This window comes from Carassius gibelio, chromosome A7 (genome assembly GCF_023724105.1).
Source record: "Carassius gibelio isolate Cgi1373 ecotype wild population from Czech Republic chromosome A7, carGib1.2-hapl.c, whole genome shotgun sequence".
Lineage (NCBI taxonomy): Eukaryota > Metazoa > Chordata > Actinopteri > Cypriniformes > Cyprinidae > Carassius > Carassius gibelio.
Window position 1 is genome coordinate 25,418,680 of NC_068377.1, and position 16,181 is coordinate 25,434,860.

Genomic DNA, 16,181 nt, shown 5'->3' on the forward strand with positions numbered 1-16,181 from the left:
TCTCCGCCTTTCGTCATCGTGGACATATTGCTAGTGTTTTTACTACGGACCGCTTCTCCGTTTCATTCATCCCGAGATTTCCACTCCTCTCCTCCAGCATCAGCCGCTCGTCTCGCTCCGCAGCGCACAGGTCTGTCTGTGCACGCCGGACAGTTGGGAACCACTTAGAGCTAAAAGCTTTCAGATAACAGATAACATATAATGTAAAAGTATTTTTTTTATTGCCTGGCCAGAAATAGCCCGTTGGTCAAAACAGTGTGTGTGAGTGTGCGTTTGTGTGTTCATATATAGGCTATATTAAAGTGAATAAGAATTTGGATAGGCGTGGTCAGATTTTGTTCAGACTGGGTTAGATGGAGCCACCGATAAGATTGCCTGATAAGGAAATGGCTGAGAGGGTGTCACGCGTGTTGTGGAGAAAGCTGGAGAAAAGCTGTGCAAGACTGAGGCGAAATTAGGACAGTCAGCGTTTTAAAGGAGACATTCGCTGATGATTTTATGACTTTTATGCCGACTAAGTTTAGGAATTCGTCTCAGTTTCTGAGAGGGATGAGCGGAGGATATTGGCTACTGTCCTGTTTTTTCCCTTTGTATCCAAGAATCTGATTAAAGGGTGAAGCGACTGAAAGACAAACAGACAGATATGAAAGCCCACGGGCGCCTCGTCACTGCGTTAATCAAGAGTCTATCAGGCGGGAGACATTCAGCTTGTCATTTAGCTGCTTTTAAATGATCCTTGTGACTGTTTCTCTTTGTCCGGCAGCGTTAGCTTCTTTCAGCACTGCTAAATCGGTAATTTCTCTATTAAACATTTTTCCCTTATCATAATCGTACGAAATCTGTTTTCGCAAAAATAATGTATCTGAATTTAAAAAGGGACAGCAGCGTATGTTTTCTCGGATTAGTCCGAAAATAATAGCACATGGTTTTATAACTAGATTTTATTAGTGCTGTTTTGTCAGTGTAATCTTCGTAATGCTCTTGTCAATTTCGGGAAAATATTATGAATGTTATTGTTGACATGCAACAAAAAGGTCAAGGGCGCCGTTTTTTATCAGCAAATAGACAATTTCATGCACAATTGCAGCTGTGTTTTTCAACGAATTAATTCTTGTTTTTGCTTACAGATAATTCAGTGGTGAATGTCTAAATACTTCTGCATCAAAATATGAAATATATATATTTTTTTAGCTTTGTTTAAAGTGAAATGTTACTATTAAACGATTATTTGATTTTGATTGTATTACACCTATGACGGCTCAGAGTCATTTCTTTTTCATTTATTGAATGCATATTTTTTATTTATAAACAAAAGGGTATATATAATGTAATTTTAGTTCATAACACAGAGGGACAGAGATGTGGGCTGGTGGTGTGGGTGTGGGCATGCGGGGGGAGGGGGGTTGGAGGCGGATGCGGGGAGGGAGGGGGTTGCTGGGGGATGGCACGACACACTTTGTATGTACGGAAGGTTTTTTATAGAACTTTCTGCAATGTACGTCATCGGATCAGTCCATAAATGGGGTTGTGTTATCTAGCTGAGAATCTCCCTCTCCGCCCCCTCCCCTCGGCTCTCCGATCGCTGCAGAGTTAAGGGTGGGCGTCAATAACAAATATGAGCCTGGTGGGTTTCAGTTCAGACACCACATAATGCTATTGTGCCATTATATTTTTACTGTTTAATCCGCGTTTTCTTCATCCCTGTTTAACTGACCACAGCGGATGATAAGGGGATATTTATTTATGAATTAAATATGAAAATTGTTTTGTTTACGGAGAGCGGATTTCTTAATTAATTTTCATAGAGATGTACCGACTTATTGCGCCTGCTTCACTTGCGGGAGGAATTTATTATAGGCCTACTGAATATGCAGAATTCCTTTGGGAAATAAAAGCCTGTGCTCGTCACAAGTGCGAAATAGAAAATGACTTTTCCCCCTTTTTTTTCATTTACCCCACTATTTTGGGAACAATAGGCTATAGACTTTCAATTTTGCAAACAACAATAGTAATCGGCTAACTATGAAAAAATGCCAATAATCATCATCGCATTAAGATGAATCACAATTGCAATAAATTGCATAGCTTGATTTACTACGTGGTGCCAAAATCATATTTCCGAGGCGTTTAGTTGGTTATTCTGTGTTAATGAGACTATTTGGACAAGTCTAAAGACATTTAGTCAATTAGCACCTCCGATCGCTGGATATTCTGCGCAAAAAAAACACAAGAGGTTTGAGGAATTGGGCGCGCGCTCAAGCAGGAGCGTGACTTGCGGTGCTCTAGCGCAAAGTGCTCATTCTGCTCGAGGTCGTGTGATATCTACACTTCATTGTGTAATTCCTCCATAATCTGCTTGTAAACGACGCTAGATATGCATGTTCTTCTGTAATATTTTTGATAAGAACTTTCTTTGCTTTAGGGTGTTGTGACCCGTGTATTTACATTTGCTGTTTCACATTCAGGGTGTTTGTGTGTCTGTGAATGTATGTATGGAATATATGTTATTGATCTCCAGCATTCTAATTGAACAGTTTGACGGGGTCTGTATGATGGGATTTGCTACTTGTTTGCCACCCACCTGTATGCTTTTTATAAAATGGAGTGGCATTTGCCTCTCTGTATGTGAAAAGCTACAGAGCAGCATTAGTGCTCATGCCTGGTAACTAAGGCTCCGCCGAGGAATCCTGTAACTATTCACCAACGTCAATGCTTGGGTATGTATACGCAGGACTTCTCTAACATGTTTGCAATTTGCCTCTGTGAATGTTGGTTAAGAATGGCATCCGGACTGTGTTTGTGTTTGAGCATGACTTTGATAGACTTGCTGCTATTTCTAAGGGCTCAAGGTTGTTGAACAATGCAAACTTTTTCCCCCCACATTTCAATGTTTAACATTTCTTAGAAGTCATTTAGACTTCAGTTTCTCTCAGAATGCTTTGTAGATCAGTGATTTTCATTCTTTGTGGACACTTGAGTTCGTAATTTCTTAATCTTAATCTCGAAATCTTCATTTGTTACAATGTATGAGAAAATCAGTGCAATTTTTAGCTTACGACCATCACTCAGATCATTTTAATGAAACATGTCATGTTTGTTTATAGTGTTTGTTTTCACATGCATTCAGTTTTTTTTTTCCCCACAGTATATAAATGTATCCATATTTGAAATAAATATACAAAAACTGCATTATAACCACAAAAGACAGGCTAAAATAGTGCATGACAAGAATTGTCTACCTAATTATGTAAATATACTCACCCCTGACACATAAGGGTTTGTTGGGCAAGCAAAAGGCTAGATTACCAGAGGATGTGTGTACAAAGGGATAAAGTGCAGCAGAGGGCTTATACCCCACAGATACATTACCAGTGTAGCTGGTGTATGCTGCAAAGGATAGATTACAGTTACGTGGATTGTATAGCTCATTGTGTCTATGTGCTAAAGTGGATATCTAAGTGTGTAGTCCTATATTGTAGCTGCTATAAGTCAAGACTTTGAGATTTGTATCTTACACGGCTGGCCACTGTTGGCCATTATTGGCTCTTTAGTGATACCAGGGACCTGTTACATCTTGATATTGGAGAGATGAGCTGGAGAGATGAGATGAGTCTCAGATGAGAGACAGTGATGTGAGTCACACAAAGCACTGCCCAGACTCCCTTCCCTAAAGACAGCGAACCAAAGAAACAGAGACAGGCACCCAGGAATGGGCAAACTTAAGTTCCACAAAGTGACTCACTCATTTCAATGCAATGACAAAATGGAAAGACTGGACCCACTTGAGTGAGTGTACATATGCAAACGCACACTGCACATTACAGACTAAACAACACTAAATCATTTACGTTAACACAGTGTTTTCAAAGTATAATCTGGGTGATTTACATGTTTTATCATTCATATTTTTGTTGACAGCTGGCTTGTGTGGGAAATGTTTGTAAAGACTTGGCTACACTCTTAAAAATAAAGATACCAAAAGGGGGTTTTGCAGCAGTGCCAAGATCCATTTGGGTCCCCCAAAGAACATTTAATAATAGTTATCGGAAGGAACCTTTTTTTTTCTTGGTGTGAAGAACATTTTATATAATCTAAAACCTTTTCCACTATAAATAATTATTTTGTGGGTTTGTGAAATGGGAAGGTTCCATGGATGGTAAACGCTATTCACGGAACCATAGATAACAATAAAGAACCCTTTTTTTTTTCTGTTTGAAATCTGGTGCCATGCTGAAACGCATTTTTGTGATTTATTTGTGTTTTTCATTGCAACATCAGTAGTCAGAAATGACATTGTTAAATCCCTGTGTAAATGTGCTCTGTGACAGCACAGTGATGTGTTTGATAAATGTTGTAAACTGACTTTATTGGCCTGTCACACTAGGAGCTGGACTAGTTTTCTCATTTTCTCATTCTCTAGTTTTCTAGCACTGGCCCAAAGCTCTTTTTTTCTCTCTCTCAGTGACTCAAAAAGCCATCACCTCTGTATTTACAGCTAGTTTTGACACCCTGAAAGTTTTGTTATCTTGCCCTGGAGTAGCAGAAACTATTTCACCATTTCAGGTTTGTAAAGGACACAGATCTTCTCCATGCTGGAGGATGTTCAGAGAGATGTTCAGTCATTAAGCGACAAAAGGCAACTTCAAAATCTTATTTTTGCCAATATGTGGAAGACCTGGTCTGTCAGCTCCAGGATGGAATGTGCTACGCTGGGTCAAGACAGAACACAAGACAACAGATGGCGGGTTTTTGAGAAAGCTGAGGTGACGTCATTAGCGACCCGACCTATTGGATAGAGACACGGCCATCGCTTCTGACGCCGCTCCGACTTTCTCAACATTCAACACTTTGAGCACACCGATCCTGATGGTCAAGTTTCAGCAAATGTTTCAGCTCTAATGTCCAGACTGTATGTTTGTCATCATTTTAATGGACCCTAAAGATTCCACAAAGTTGCAGCAAATGAAAGTCAAGGTCTTCCCACAGTTCATCTCTTGCTGTATTCTCATTAGCCCATATGTCCACTTTGTGGTTATTTTAGTTCTGTCTGTGGTGCTGGTGTCAACTTTGTGCTGTATGTGCAGTTCTGAATGAGATCCATGTTGTTTTTGTGCTCCTAATGAGAAGCAGAGTGATTTATTTATGGATTACCTAGCTGGAACAGCCCTAATGCGCAGTGTGAGAGTGTACATGAGTGTGTGTGCGAGTGCGTGTGTGCATTTTACCTCTCTTGGAGTCATGTCGCTCAGTAATTGCTGATGCAACTCTTTGTCATCCAGGGTTTGCCCTCTCCTCCTGTGAACCTATGGGATGAATTATATTCAACTTGGCTTGTCCCTATAGGAGAGAGGAAGGGGCTGTAAGCATGAGTAATTCCAAATGAGTGAAGGGGAAAGTATTTTTGTGTGAAGTATGTGAGTTAAGTAGTGCAAAAAGATAGAGGAAGATAAGAAGAGAATAGAGGGAGAGGGTGTGCGCGTGTGTGTGTGTGTGTGTGTGTGTGAGAGAGAGAGAGAGAGAGAGGAGGCAGGTGTTAGCATCCACTCCCATGCTGGGAACAGCTAGGTTGAAACTGCTCCACCTCATTATCTTATGCAGAGAATAATCATCATCATTATACACCAAACTCATCAATATAAATATTGCATTGGACGAGATCCAAAAGCACTTGGAGCTTTAGAGTCCTGGTGAAAGTATGGGGCTAATGATGTGGTGTATAGCATGGGGTGAAAGAACAAGGAATAATTCTCCTAAACTCCTCCTGGAAGGTCATGTTTAATACGACATAGTATAAATGGTAAAGTTGCAGCAGAAGAGCAAAATTATATCACTGCCTCTATTAGTTTAAACGTCTTTGACCACTTGTCTTACAAATATCAAACAAATCGCTCCCATTACTGAAGGAACATAACTGACACTGGAAGAACAATGAATAGTTTTAAAAGCAATGAACCAACATCTGGCAAATAAGCTCCTTTGGCAGACAGAGGGTCTCAAGCTGACAATAGTTTAAAATATCAAATACGGAGAGGGCCAGGGAATAATAGGTCCTTGATGTGGTGGGGGCAAGGAGTGAGCTCTTTACTTTGAAGATACCTTTGTGGAGTCACAATTGCAAATATCAATTTCAGCAGATAATCTTTTGTCTTGCCACAAAAAGGTGTTTCATTAACCTAACGGCTGCCCATTAGGAAGCTGTTGCAGCCTTTAGTAGCTGCAAAGCCAAAGAATTTAAAGTTGAATAAACTATGGAGATCTAGATGGCAAAAGCAATAACTTAAAACCATAAATTATCTTTTGAACTGAGAACTGCAAAGGTAATAACTTAAACCCATAAATTATTATTTTACAGGTTGTACAGAAGAAGCTTTGATCATGAAACTAAACAGATTTCAGTAGCCTAATGTAATTTCTCGTGTCTAAATAGTCAACTAAGATGAATCCTGAAACAATACTGAAAACTATCAAAAGCCCACACTGACTCAATATTAATCAGCTGAAGGAGCACTTAAGATGCGATGACTTAAAACCCATTTTCAGACTCAATATATCCAGGAATTTAAAAGGTTTCTCTCATATGTTGACCATTCGGCTCACGGTAAACGCCATATACATACTTTCCGGTTATTCATAAGTGTCTCACTCGGTTGGCGCTCGGTCGCGCTCGCGCTGGAGTCACATGTTGCAACGTCACGGCAGGAGCTAGATAGTTACTGTAGTCGCGAGGAATGAAGCCGTCATTTCAAGCTGGAGAGCTCTCTCAATGCGCACTACACAGCGAGCGCTCACCATGCCATCCAACTGCTTCAACCCAACTCCAAAGGATCCGCTAAGTCATGGGAGTCCATAACCTCAACCATGCAATTTCCACCATCAATAATTTAATCTATTTGCTCAAAAGCTGAAGAGGCAACTTGCAGCTGCTGCTTGGACAAGAGCGGGCGAATATCGCAAAATAGTTACGCGGAGGGCTTATCCAAAACATCCCAGATGACACTGTCCTACTGAATGGTCTCCTTTACGACTGGACAGAAAAGGTTGGTTTTTGCTAGGAATATAGTGATTAGACTGCTGCAGGTTTTGTATTGACTGTGCCTGAAATGAGAAGGGGAGTTAAGAAAGTAATCAAGTGTTGGATCGTGCAGCGGCAACATGACACGCTATCCTCACCTTCATTAATAAGAGACGGCGTTATTATCTTGATCGAATTTCTGATAGGGGTCAGTAGAACCAAAAAAAAGTTGTTTTGGGTCATTATACAGCGCACTTAGCTGTTTGTTCTTGTCGCTTTTATGTGTTCAGCTGTTTAATGGTTTAGTTTGATGATGGGAAGGATGTGGATATTTTATTGATGTGTGCATTTTATACGTATTAATGGCGTAAAAGTTTTACCAAACGCCATATAACAACATATTTATTCACAAGGACAGACTGCTTATACAGTTTCGGCGAAAACTATGTGTTCAGAGAATAAACGCGTTTCGAAAATTCAGTGAGACTTGCAGAACATGTAACTTGAGATCGTCGTTTAGGTTTACCGTGGAGAGTCTAGCCTTCTCCTGGAACAGATAAACTCTCAGAGCGAAGATAAAGTTTTCCAATTAAAAACGAACAGGTAGGCTAAATTATAGTTATGGGCCGCTTTTCGATGCTCACCGGTCAAAACTGCTTAAACTAAATCATGCTGCTAGTTTATTTTCCCAAAATCGCAATTGAGTTTGTTGAAATGCTGTTAACATTTATATAATGACCAGCATGTCATATAATAGCCTACATTAAATATATAAAAACAAATTTATTTAAGATGAAAAGATGATGTTGGCTGCAGCAAAGAAAACAGGCCTATTCATTCTTATTAATCTCCCTTTTCTCTGTGTAAACTTGTATATGTCTCAGAAAGAAAAAATATATTTATTTCTACTGGTCTATCTCTGCCTGCCTTCACTTCAAATGAGCTTTATGTAGACGAATGCGCCATCTAGTGCAAAAGTGTTGTTAAGCCTGTTAACGAGGAAAGGATGGATTGTGAGGATGCTTCTTTTTAAAGACAATCGTCTGTCTCTCAGACACCAGAATTCTAGTTTAGAAAATCTGATATGACGTTTATACTAACGTTAGCTGTAATGGCATAGGCCTATTCCCGCACCATCGCGTCTTGAGAAGGTTTTTGATAGCTACCCGCAGGATGTTTCAAATTCCTTAGAAAGTTCCTGAAAAAAAAAAAAAAACTCAATCTCTACTAACATATAGAGTGGCAAATCTTAGTCCAGTTTGTTTTTTCTGTTACGAGTAAAAAGAAACTTAGGCGTACACATAAATTATTATCTTAAGTACTATTGTAGTATAAAGCGATATATATAGGCATAATGGAAAGGTGACTTGACTGGACTTCTGCCTTTCAGCAATGGGCATATTTTACAATCCCGAACAAGTGAGCGACTTCTGCAATGACTTTCAGTGGGGTCGTCTGTTTTGTATGATTGTTTTAAAGGATTTTTAAACTGCGATGTTGATGATAATTGTACATAGCCTAATTGTATGGATACTTCTCTGGGTGTAATCTGTCGAGTTTCGTTTTACGCAATTTGCCACTAGTTTGCCAAACATCAATTATCTAAGACTTTTTAAACAAAACATTTATTATGATAGGCTATACTGTGATTATGTTAATCTGTAATGAAGTGACCGCCCGATACTGATCATACTGCGCGTGCGCAGTTTACTGTTGTTACGGTTGCCTTCACATCTGGGGTGTATTCCAGTAAGCAGGGTTTACTTACCTTGAACTAAAACCTGAACTCTCGGTTGGTTAACCACAAGGCTTGCTTACTAGAGTTATGTGGTTCCAATAAACGCGTCTGGGAGTAAGTTCATTCAACTCAGAGTATGTTCCTGGTAAAGACTCAAGACATTCTCATAAGAGCGACGAGTCACTATAGAAACGGACGCTTAGAAAAAGCGCGGCAAGATGTTTCTTTCTTCTTCTTCTGTTCATTAGTTGTTTACATGCTTAGTGCATATCGCCACCTAACTGATGGCTGTACAATAATTTTAATTTTTTTCCATTTAATCCTTAATCCTTCAGAATGTGATTTATATTGTTTGTTTCATGCCAATTGTGTATTAAGTCATGTCAGAAATGTATTTTGATTTAGAATTTAGACATTATAGAAAATGCCGCTCCATATAACATGTAATAAATTTAAATAAATAAATATATATAAGTTAAACAATCTTGTTATAGTGTTTTATAATTTATACAGATAGCTCTTATAAATGGAAATAAAATAAATAATCATATTAGAATAATATATTACCTTATTTATTACTTATATTAGCGCTCCCTCATTAACATATCATATATATATATAATGTTGTGCGCTATCTGAAGGCTCGCTGAAGTGAACTAACCCTGCAACATAACCTGCTCCGGAGCAGGTTAAGTTCAGAGTGTGAGTTGCTATGACAACTAAAATACCCTGAAAATTACCTCCGTTTTTGGAACCGAAAGTTGAGGTTATCCACTTACTTACTCTTAAACATACCCGGGTATGTCACATAACCTGCTTTCTGGAATACCCCCCTGTTCCGTCTGATATTTGACAACAGGTAAAAATACGCATGCCAACTTATTTAAAATCTCACTTTTATAATTGGTTTTGAAAATAATAATAATAATTCTAACAATAATAAAGCCCCTTTGAAACGTATATAAATATGTTGGGTATGTTGGTAAATATGGTAAAAAATTAAATAAGGCCCAACACCCCCATCACATGTGACCTACACTTACTCTAAACAGTTTCAGTCTCTCCTTTTAGTGTTTTCAGCAGTATACTGATACAGATTTCTGTAATGTTGAGAGTTTGCATTAATTTACCTTTCTCAAAATGCAGTTTTGTTAAAGATAATGGAGATTTTTGTGTTAATTAGAGCTATACTTTCATTAAATCAAGTATATTTGGGTGTTCATCACTCTTATTGCTTTTTTAGGCCTACATTGCACCTTTAACATTATTTTTGGTTAGACAAGTTCGAGGTCTAACAGATTTCCCCATAGATGAATAGAGAGTGTTCTTTACCGATGTCTTTTGTTGTGTTACCACTAATGACAGATTGTAACTATTATAGATTCTGTGTCCTCAAAGTCAGAATAAAAATTAACAGCTGAGACACCTGTGTGAGTTTAGGTGATGCACACTACAGTGTTCTTGTCATTAAAACTAGAAAACCAAAGCAATCTAAAATCTTTATCATGCTACAAACATTTCCCCAACCTTTTGTGTTCTTTTTTCAGATATATAATCATGCACTGTTAAATATCTTTGTCCTTAAAGAGTGAATGCCTTTTTCATGTTCCTTTAGAGTGTTAAGACTAACAGAAAAGTATCTCTTACCACAATTCTTTTAAGTTGGAAGAACCTTGTGCATCTGTCAAGAGTGGTTTTGTTTCTTAATCCCTCCATGACATGAATATTTAAGCAAATACAGTTGTGGGGGGATCAAGATCATGCAGACCAATCTATCCTGTCCTACCTGCCCCTTTTCCAAACAATCAAGCAGGTGCATGTGGTCTTTTTGCCAAAACCGTAGAGCTGCCACTCATGGCCAATTAAAGTACAATCATGTTTTATAGTGAAAGGCGTTTGAACGTGCTCCTACCAAGCCCCGACCATATGGATCAAATACAGCTGTGTGGATTAAGTATTACACCAAGCCTTCAGCACCTTACTTTGTAGAGAGCTTGAAAGATCACTGAAGGCTGGATGGTTTCTCATGTGAGAGGTTTGATTGATGGAAACCTTGTTTGTTAGTTATTCAATGCCTTATAATGAATCTGACTTCAAAGGTATAACAAATGGGGCACGGAAAGCATGAATTAACAGCTTTGTTCACATGACAGTTGAACGGATTATTTCGGCATCGACCATGAAAGTCCTCTTCTTTATTTTAGACATTTAAACACACCTGAAACCATGAAGATATTCTTTTTTTTCAACCGCATTACCACTCACTTTCTTTGACCCGTAAAAACACCTGTACCGCCTTGTGTACACAAACACAACTCGTGTTTGCACATCATACCATATGATGACAGGATATTGATATCGCATTATAATGTGCAGCTTAAACACATGCATATTAAAAGCAAAACAAACATGTCCGTCAAGGTAATCTCGTCTTCCCTCGCTGCTTTGAATGAGACAGAAGGTCTCAGTAATTGCCAACTCAGTCCCAGAGCAATAAAGTGATTCATCGTCTAGATTACGTTTTAACAGGAAGTTGATTGAGAGCATAATCCATATTGATTCCCTTGATGGAAACAGGAAATAGCAGAGTTAGAAATAAAATTGCTTGTTGTTCCTGGTGAGAAGGGACCCCAGAGAAAAATGGAAAGCAATTGCGAGCTGATGGGTGGCACTGGCCCCTAGCACCACTCCTTCTAGCCCCACTGCCCTTTTCTTCTCATCCCCCTTTGAGAGCAGAGAGAGACGTCATTAGGGTTGTTGTGCTCTTGGCCTCCACCCCCTGCCACAAAACTACACACCGGTGCTCTAGTCTAATTAGGAGGGAAAGATACAATTCAGACAGCACTGTGCGCCAAAGTTCAGCAGTCAACAATAACTGACCTTTGCCCTTGCACATGATACCTCGAGTTGTGTAACTCTGTAATATATTTAAGGTTATGTATAACCAGTAGGATTTGGATGAGAGATGGCTTTGGTACTCCACCTGCTGTCAGGGAGGGCAACAGAGGGGATTGAAGTGTCAGCATGATTGATGCTGGTATTTCATTCAGAAGCCTCTGCAATATATATAAATACTTCTCTCATTAGGGAGACGACAGATGTTTGCTAATTGGGATCATCCTGAAACTGGGGCGGTTACTGAGCTATGCGACTCTCTGTGTGCGTAGACCCACGTTAAGGTTGTCTTGAGAGTAGGAAGGCTGACAATAATGCATCCGTCCTCACAGGCGCGACACATCTGGAGGAATGAAATAAGACAGAATCACTGAATAATCCTCAGGCAGACACTTTAAATTCCGGTCTATATTCAGCAAAGGTAATTGCTGACGATGTAAGAAGCTTTTCCTGTTATGGGGAAAGTTGACTGACTGAAGTATCTTTTGACGCATGCAGAAGCAGCTTGTACACACATTTTGCGCGCTGACTGATTTGATTAAGATTGATCTGTCCTCCACAGCTGTATCCTCGGCTCTTGGTTTTTCCATGCTTGTTTTTGACCATTTGAGAGGAGATGCTCCCACCCCATCTCCCTAGCCAAACACACACATACATGGTGGTGCACACACACGCTCACACACACCCCTCGTGGGCTGCGACGTCACTGAGCGAGGGGACTTTGAGCTCATTAAGTAGAGGGCTGTGATATTCTGAATCGAGACTGTGGGACTCCCAACTGGCCTATTTATAGAAAGCACATCTCCATGGCAGTCATCGCTGCGCTAGCAAATCGCAGCCGTGGCCCCAGACACCAATTAAGAATGAAACAAATGCCTTTTAGACAGGGCGTGTCCCTCCTTCTGTCCTACCGGCCCGTGCTGCCTTCTGCTATGGGAGCGGATCCTCCCTCTGCCTCTTCCTGAGGCTGCGTGGGGCATCAGGAGGACAGCACACAGAGAACTGGCGAAGGCTTGCTGCGGTGCTGGATATTTTTAAAATGCACCCCTCCTCCACCCCCCTTTCCCCACGCCTACCTCTCCCCTTCTCATCAGAAAAGTGAGAGTAATGGGTATTTTTTGTTGTTGTGTATGCATGTTGCCCTGTCTGTCCGTATGCGCTAGGATGCCGTTGGATGCAATGAATTGCAGTGACTCATAGAGGGACTTCAGAGAGGTAAGAGAAAGCTGCAGAGAGGAAGGGAGAGAGGAGGAATCAAATAGGTTCACGGTTTCCTGGAATCTTCATTTTAGTTGTATTGTTTTTGTAGTGAGGAAAAATTTAATTGACTGGCAGTTTGTGTGTAGGTATGAATGAGTGAATGAATGACTGGCGTCTTTTTCAATTCTTTCTACCTTTCTTCGTCTCGATGTATCTTTCTCTGATTTCAAAATCGTTCTCTGCAGTTTTACTGTCTTTCCTTATCTCTCTGTCTGCTTCAGTTTTTAACTCTCTTAGTGAGAAAGATACTCATCACCCAATTGTGTGGGTACCTTCTTCCAAATGAATCCTGCACAGCTGATTCCAGAGAAGTTTAGATGTATTTATACATTTTGGAAGTATATAACTCGTGTATAACTCAAATATTCTAAAAAGAAATTAATTAAAATTTATAATTAATTAAAGAAGAAAAAAAAATTAAAAGAAGATCATTTTATGATTTTAGTAGTAACCACTATATATTATTTTAATAGTATCAAAATGTTAAATAAAACATTTTGTTCTATGATTTTTTACATGTCACCTACATCTGTTCTGTCTGATACTCACACAAGCAGTTTACGCACCTCTAAGGGAACAGAGGAGGCAAGGGAGTATGAGAGTGGGAAGGAGAAAGGGAAGGGGAAGAGAGAGACAGAGGAGAGTGTGAGCAGTTCTCTCGTGTCCTCTTAATGATACTCCAGGGTCTCTGAATTTAGCCCGCTGTATTTGCTGGTGGGGGGAAGGGGGGCACAAACGTGCAGGTGTGTGTACAGGGACAGAGAAAGCACGCAGTGTTAGTTGTGCTCCCGTGAGCTGGTTACTAAAAAGAATGAAACAAAGAAATAAGTTGTCACGTTTTGTTTGTGTCGTACTTTGTATCACATTATAGAAACGATTTGCAAATTTAATTTGGCACAGTAATACAATGCCATTAATAAAGGTGTTTAATGTAATGTTTATTGCATCATGGTGAATGGAAATGGTTGCTTTACGTTGTGTTTCTCTTCTTCCCTGTCTTTTGCTCACTCCCCCGTCCCTCTCGTCTTTCCCCTTTTGCTGTCTCCAGTTCCAACAGGTTAGAAGAGTGATGACCATCCTGTTCGTTACTATGGTTATTTCATACTTCAGTTGCATGAGAGCTGCGCCCATGAGAGAGATCCCGGGCGTGCAGGGGGGCCACCGGGCCGAGGGCTACCTGGGCGCTGCTGCCGCCGCTGCCATCACCTCGGGCAGCCGAGGCCACGGGACTCCACAGAGTGGGGGCGCGCTGCCCTCGTTCGCAGACACTTTCAAGCAGGTGATTGAGGAGTTGCTTGAAGTGGAAGGAGAAGCAACGCAGCAGCTGGACCCCGGGGCCGACCAGGGCCAAGGAGGGGGTGGTCCCGCAGCCATGGCTGACTCAAAGGACGTTGACATGTACGCCTCGCGGGTGATGATCAGCAACCAAGTGCCTTTGGAGCCGCCGTTACTCTTTCTCTTGGAGGAATACAAAAACTACCTGGACGCCGCCAACATGTCGATGCGCGTGCGACGGCACTCGGACCCCGCACGGCGAGGGGAGCTCAGCGTTTGTGACAGTATTAGCCAGTGGGTGACGGCCCTGGACAAAAAGACAGCCATAGACATGTCGGGCCAGACGGTCACCGTCCTGGAGAAGGTCCCCGTGACTAACGGTCAGCTGAAGCAATACTTTTACGAGACCAAATGCAACCCTTTAGGGTACACAAAGGAGGGCTGCCGAGGAATAGACAAGCGGCACTATAACTCGCAATGCCGGACAACCCAGTCTTACGTGCGAGCCCTTACCATGGATAGCAAAAGGAAGATCGGCTGGCGGTTTATACGGATAGACACTTCGTGTGTATGCACATTGACCATTAAGAGGGGCAGATAGTGTACACAATGTATAGATTTTATTGAGAGTTCTAAAAAAGAGAGAGAAAAAAGAAAATATCTATTTGTATATATACATAACAGGGTAAATTATTCCGTCAGATGAAAATTTTATGGACTGCATGTAAAAAAGATGAAGTTTATACAGTAAAAGTGATACTACAGTCTATTTATTGAACATATTCATGATCTTGTAAACAATTAAAAAAAGATCTGATCAGTCATTTGCGCCCAGTTCAAATTACTATATCACATTCCTCAAGACATTGTGTTTTTACGTTGCCAAGATTTTGAGAGATGAGGAGAGGAGGGGGTGAGGAAGAATTACATTCAAGAAAAAAAAAAAAAAAAACGAAACAATAAAAAAAAAATTGCATGCTGCTTCAATTGTGAATTGAGACACTGTCCACTTTGGGAAAACAAGGAAACGATTTCCGACCAAAACATTCCGTTTACATTCTCAACCGTAACAGGATTTCCTCCTCTCAGCCTGTTTACTATCCTCAACTTCTCAAGTTAATGTTGGAAATACATACTATGTCAAGGTGCTGTTGTCAAAGCTTTGCTGTTTATTTTTTTATCCCCACGAGATGAAAAGAGATATATATAAAATATATATAAAATTTATTCATTGACATGTGTTCTGGATTAATATAATTCATTTTGTATGTTGTGAAGTTGTTTGCAATATTAAATTGAAATATTTGAAGAAATAAAATTACTCTAGGCAACTGAAAAACAAACCCAATGTCAATAAAGTTTGAGCTCTCCCTTTGCAGGTCTAAATTTGGCACAAACTTTGGAGAGAACATCTTCTCTCACAGCGAACATACATTGGATCCTACATTCAAATAATTTCAAAAGGGATAGAGATCCATTTAAGTACCGCCCATTCTCTCACTATATATGTATATATATATATATAAGTATAATGTAGATAGACAAAAAATAGTTTGAGAAATTTTACAAATTCAAATTAATATCCAGTGTATCCAATGTAGACTCAACTCTCTTCCACAGAAGAACAAACAGTTCAAAGAGTTCTCAGGTAAGACCGATTGTGCACTTGGCAGGTAAATTCAATGGAAACCAGTCCCTCATGTAATGTTGTCCGGTAAGAGGGTACAGGTCGTCATCGCTACCAATAAGAGATTAGGATTTTCTTTTGTCTGAAAGATAGATCAATGGAGTCAACAGTCCAATGCACTCTACGTGATATCTGATACACCTGAACACAGACACAGACCTATACACAAACCCGCTTTCCTTCAAAGGCTGTTATCAGACAACAGAACAGAAGCTGGCTGACACTGATACACTGCCACAGATAAAGGAGGACACCGAGTTTCATCTGTTTATGGTAAGTATCTCACTGCATCAAAAGTATGTGGACAGGGCAAT

The 16,181-nt window shown here is 40.1% G+C and overlaps 1 protein-coding gene across 4 annotated transcripts in view; it reads left to right on the forward strand.

The window, feature by feature from the left end:
- Window positions 1–15,413, forward strand: part of LOC128016943 (brain-derived neurotrophic factor) — a 29,762-nt gene extending 14,349 nt beyond the window's left edge. For 3 of the 4 annotated variants that reach the window (XM_052601905.1, XM_052601906.1, XM_052601909.1), the window contains exon 2: window positions 13,954–15,413. In XM_052601905.1, coding sequence (XP_052457865.1) covers window positions 13,954–14,781 — 828 coding nt within the window. In that variant the 3' untranslated portion in view covers window positions 14,782–15,413. Of the gene's footprint in view, window positions 1–6,575; window positions 7,038–13,953 lie in introns of those variants that run through there. The other variant, XM_052601907.1, reaches the window with a different exon arrangement.
- Window positions 15,414–16,181: the final 768 nt, after the last annotated feature.